General features: G+C 62.5%; 4 protein-coding genes across 4 annotated transcripts in view; 1 reads left to right on the top strand and 3 right to left on the bottom strand.

Annotated features, from left to right (window-relative positions):
* The window catches only part of F751_4198 (Photosystem I reaction center subunit N, chloroplastic), a gene marked incomplete at both ends in the record, with an annotated part of 1549 nt that extends 1535 nt beyond the window's left edge, over positions 1–14 (bottom strand). Inside the window, one exon of the mRNA XM_011400541.1 lies at positions 1–14. Within this exon, the coding sequence (XP_011398843.1) occupies positions 1–14 (14 nt within the window).
* Positions 15–901: 887 nt separating this feature from the next.
* Positions 902–1986, bottom strand: F751_4197 (hypothetical protein; the record flags this gene model as incomplete). The annotated part of the gene is made up of 4 exons (XM_011400539.1): positions 902–1006; positions 1339–1401; positions 1644–1697; positions 1837–1986. 4 exons carry the CDS (start codon positions 1984–1986, stop codon positions 902–904), a joined length of 372 nt encoding a protein of 123 aa, XP_011398841.1.
* Positions 1987–2238: 252 nt separating this feature from the next.
* On the bottom strand, positions 2239–2430 carry F751_4196 (hypothetical protein; the record flags this gene model as incomplete). The annotated part of the gene is made up of 1 exon (XM_011400538.1): positions 2239–2430. The coding sequence occupies one exon, from the start codon at positions 2428–2430 to the stop codon at positions 2239–2241; it is 192 nt and encodes a 63-aa protein (XP_011398840.1).
* An 82-nt stretch (positions 2431–2512) lies between these two features.
* F751_4195 (Glutamate-cysteine ligase, chloroplastic) overlaps positions 2513–4293 on the top strand; it is a gene marked incomplete at both ends in the record, with an annotated part of 6821 nt that continues 5040 nt past the window's right edge. The window contains 4 exons of the mRNA XM_011400537.1: positions 2513–2719; positions 2868–3002; positions 3310–3477; positions 3733–4134. Coding sequence (XP_011398839.1) covers positions 2513–2719; positions 2868–3002; positions 3310–3477; positions 3733–4134 — 912 coding nt within the window. The remainder of the gene's footprint in view (positions 2720–2867; positions 3003–3309; positions 3478–3732; positions 4135–4293) is intronic.

The raw sequence follows: 4293 nt of genomic DNA, 5'->3' as shown, positions 1-4293 counted from the left end.
GGGGAGGGAGGCATGGACGGATATGTGCAAGACTTCTAGGCCTTACCACCACAGGAAAGGTGCTGCGACATCCAACATGACCTGTCCAGCACCCCAGGCCAACAGCTCCCAAGACCACAAGCATCCTCCCTCCTCACAAACCCATCCAGCATGCCCTCGGCTGCTCACCAGGTCCGCCCGGGCCAGGGGGCTCAGAATCATGGAGCCCGACAGCAGAATCGCAGCTCCCATCATGCCCCTCCTGCTCTGCAAGCTAGCGTGGCAAACCAGTCTGCTTCCCCTCCTGCATGCCGTGTCTCCAGGGACCCGAGAGAGCTCGCAGGTGCCCACGTGCCTGCATGAGCGGGCGATGCCGTATGCGGAGAGGTAATGGGCTGACACGGTACACGCTTGCCTTCTAGGGAGTGGAGCCTCAAAGGAACTGTGGTGCACAGCCTTGATGGGGTCCCAACATGCCCGAGCACGAGTGAAGGGACCCTACAGGAGCCCATGAGACTCGCGGGGTGGAGAGGAAGCGTCCCATGCCGACGACGCTCACCTGGTGCTTGCGATGCGTGACATCATGGTCTCAGGCTTCTTTCGGGTTCCAGGTTCCGAGTACGGAGGCGTTGCGTTACTAGGGTGTGTTCCGGGGATATACACCCAACCTTCGCCCGGCCGGATGTTGAGTAGATCGCGATGGATTGTGCACGTGGGGGTCTCTGAGGATCTATACATTTTCAGGCCACCTATGGCTCTCAAGCGAACAATTTCCCAGAGCAATACTTTTCATATCGTCCAGAGATGCGTGTTCGAGTTGTTGTTGTATTGCACCGGTGAAAGTGATCTACCAAGATGGCCTTGCAGCTTACATAACTGGGTTTGGGATCCAGACATGCTCAGTGTTCTAAGCCGCTCCTTCTCATTGTTGCGAGGCCTTCTTTCTAAACTCTGCCAGACCATACTCCCAGTTATCGGATGTCATCCCATGGGGGGTGTATATTGAGACCACCCCAAGTCTCGAAACCTCCTGAGCAGCGGAGGGGAGCACGTCATCAGGAGAGGGCACCTTGGCAGCCAAGAGTGCATGGTAATCTCAGAGATCATACATAGACGGACCAACTGATTAATCCGGTGGGGGAGGGGGGTGTTTAGCATGTTGTCGAACCCAGCTAGCACACCAATACATGCAGGGGTAGGGGGGTGCCTGCCACCTGAGGCGAATATCTGGGGTCCACGCCAGCAACTGATCCTGGCACATGCAGCCCAAGTGATTTGCGGGTGGAGCCTGTGCGCTACACCATCCCTCAGCTCACCACCCTCCTGCAGAAATCTGTCAAGACCCCCCCCCTCCCCAACCTTTATGTTCCAGGACTCGTTGTCAAAGAAGAGCATGTCCTTGAAGGCAATCCCCGTGGCAGCCTGTATTCGCTTGAAGTGTGTGACCTTGGACCCAACGTAGATCTCCCTGATTGAGGCCATACTGTGCATTGTATGGGCCCCACAGACTTTGAAGAGCTGCAGAGCAAGCAAAAGATGGAACCAGTGGGTATGGATGGGGGTCTGGAAACTGAAGAGGGGTGCAGGAGGAGGAAATACTGTGGATGCACATGCAAGGTAATCACGCAGGCAGGGCCCCAGCAGGCGATGTGCAGCACCCCCACCTTGAGGCATGCATTGGCCCACTGCGGGTACTCAGTCCTGGAGACATACGCAACCTGGAGGGAGAGGTGCACGGGGTAGCTCTAGCGCTGGAATGTGTGGAGCACCATACAATCACACCATGGAGGGGTCACCTCTGAGTCCAGCACAGAGGGAGGCGACTGTGTCCCTGCTCTCCCACCCCATGTCACAGACCTCCGTGTCCTGCCACTGGGGCTGGGTGGCCAGCTCTGCCAGGATCTCCCGCGAGGAGCCCATGAGTTCCACCTGCTCGCCTCCTCTATCCAGCACACACTGAGGGTCGTCGGGGTCAACCCTGAATGGTGGCCCCGATAGCATGTACATCTCTGGCAGCCTGGAATGGAGGGGAAGTTCGGCAGGGGGGGTGGGGTAGGGCCCGGCATCGACAACATTGTTGACTTCCAAACCGAAGCAGCGGCGTACCAGAGTGTGGCGTCCAGATCAAAAGCCACCAGTCGTGGGTATGGTGCTGCTTGCGTCGCTGTCATGGCACGTGCCCGGCGCAGTCCAAGAGGAGAACGGGGCAGGTCTGCACGCGATCGTCCAATGGCTGAGCAAACCGATCCCTTCAATTTGTCAAAAGAAGACATCAGCGTGTGGGGGTGTTTTACTGCTTCCTTCCGAGGGGAAAAGAGTCAGTGAGGGAAGAAGTTGTCCGCGCGCTGGGCACAGAATGGGATCAGTGGAAACCAGGGCCTTTGCATGGGGAGCAATTGCTGCATGGACCCACCACCACGAATTCCACGGCAACTCCCTCATTGCTTCCATTCAATAATATCGTTACTCTCGATTTCTGTGGCAGACCTCCCCCTGGAAACTGATTGTGCTGGCGGCTCTACCACACGACTGCATGGCGAGCGTGCTCGCTCGCGGCTCTCGCCGGCTGGTGTCCTCGGGGACCCTGGGCGCCCTCAGTCGCTCCCTTCGAACCGTGACCACTCGCCGCCCAACCTCGCTCGCGTCCAGCGGCCTGCCCTCCACCCCACTGCGCGCCCAGTCGCAGCTGTTCGGCCAGGACCAGAACGCGCGCATCTCCACGCACCTCTCCGCGGTGCAGGTAGGCGGGTGCTGGTCCGCCGCATGACAAGGTCACGCTTCTGCATGCCTGGTACCTCCGCGGTGTGGTCCGCCGTGCTCCATTCCCTCGCCCGCCCCCGCCTCCGACGGTGCGCCCCTCCTCCAACCCCCCCCCCCTCCAAAAAAAGGCTGCCGTGGCCGAGCCGGTCGGGACTGCGGAGGACGACGACTCCTCCAGTGATGCCACCCGCCAGACGTTCTCCAGCCTGTTCAGTGTGGATGTGGAGGACGTGGAAGAAGCGGTGGTGGACGAGTCCCTCCTGGTGCGTGTCTGCCCATCGGCTGGGGCTGGGTGGCCTGCCATGCTATGGGCTGGGTGCCCTGCTTGGTGGCGTGTCGCACTCCATCATCATACCTTTGTGTTTTTCCCTCTCCTCCAGCACCCTGCGTGTCCCGCCGCACACGCCCTCCTCCCCAAGTCTGCCTCTCTATTGCACCCTGCGCAGAATTGCCCTCCTCTCACCCCACCCCCTTTCATAGACCCCTCCTGCCCTGACCACCCCTCCTCCCCGACCCCCACCCCTCCCCTCACATACACCTTAAACCCCCCCTCCCTGCTCCCGCGCGCAGCTGGTCAACTGCGGGCTGTCTGACGTGACGGTGAAGGCGCTGGAGGCGCGCGGCATCCGCTCCATGTTCCCCGTCCAGAAGCGTGTTTTTGAGCCCGCCATGGCCGGGCAGGATCTGATCGCGCGCGCACGCACGGGGTCTGGCAAGACCCTGGCCTTTGCGCTGCCGGTGGCGGAGAAGATCATGGCGGAGCGCGGCGGCGCGGAGGGGCGCGCGCGCGGTCGTGCGCCGCTGTGCGTAGTGCTGGCCCCGACGCGCGAGCTGGCGACGCAGGTGGAGCGCGAGTTCGCGTCGGTGGCGCCGCGCCTGGCCACAGCCTGCCTGTACGGCGGCGCGCCCGCGGAGGCGCAGCGCCGCGCGCTGCGGGCGGGCGTGGACGTGGTGGTGGGCACGCCCGGCCGCGTCATCGACCTGGTGGAGCAGGGCGCCCTGGACCTGACCCAGGTGCGCTTCGCCATCCTGGATGAGGCCGACCAGATGCTGGCCATCGGGTTCGCGGAGGACACGGAGCGCATCCTGGGCTACGCGCCGCGCGAGCGCCAGACCATGCTCTTCTCCGCCACCACCCCCGCCTGGATCAAGAAGCTGGTGGCCTCCCACCTCCGCGCCCCCGTCAACATTGACCTGATCGGGCAGGGGGCCAGCGGGAAGCTGGCAGAGTCCATCACCGCCCACGCCATCCAGGTGGCGCCCGAGGTGCGGCGCAGCGTGCTGGTCGACGTGCTCACAGTTTACGGCGCGGGCGGGAAGAGCATCGTGTTCACGCAGACCAAGCGTGAGGCCGACGAGGTGGCTGCGGGCGTGTCCTCCCACCTCCCCTGCTCTGTGAGTTTAGACTTTGTCTGATGTTTTCTTGGGGTGGGGTGGGGACCTAGCTGGGTTGGGTGGCGTTGGTCCCTCGTGCATGCAGGGGAATGCGAGGGTGGGGACGGGGCGGCAATGCTCGCCCCGGCCCGAGCGGGGGTCCCCTTGGCGTACCACCGC

This window comes from Auxenochlorella protothecoides, assembly GCF_000733215.1.
Source record: "Auxenochlorella protothecoides strain 0710 unplaced genomic scaffold scaffold49, whole genome shotgun sequence".
NCBI classification, from domain to species: domain Eukaryota; kingdom Viridiplantae; phylum Chlorophyta; class Trebouxiophyceae; order Chlorellales; family Chlorellaceae; genus Auxenochlorella; species Auxenochlorella protothecoides.
Note: the sequence above shows the minus strand (reverse complement) of the source record. Positions and strands in the feature narration are given on the sequence as shown.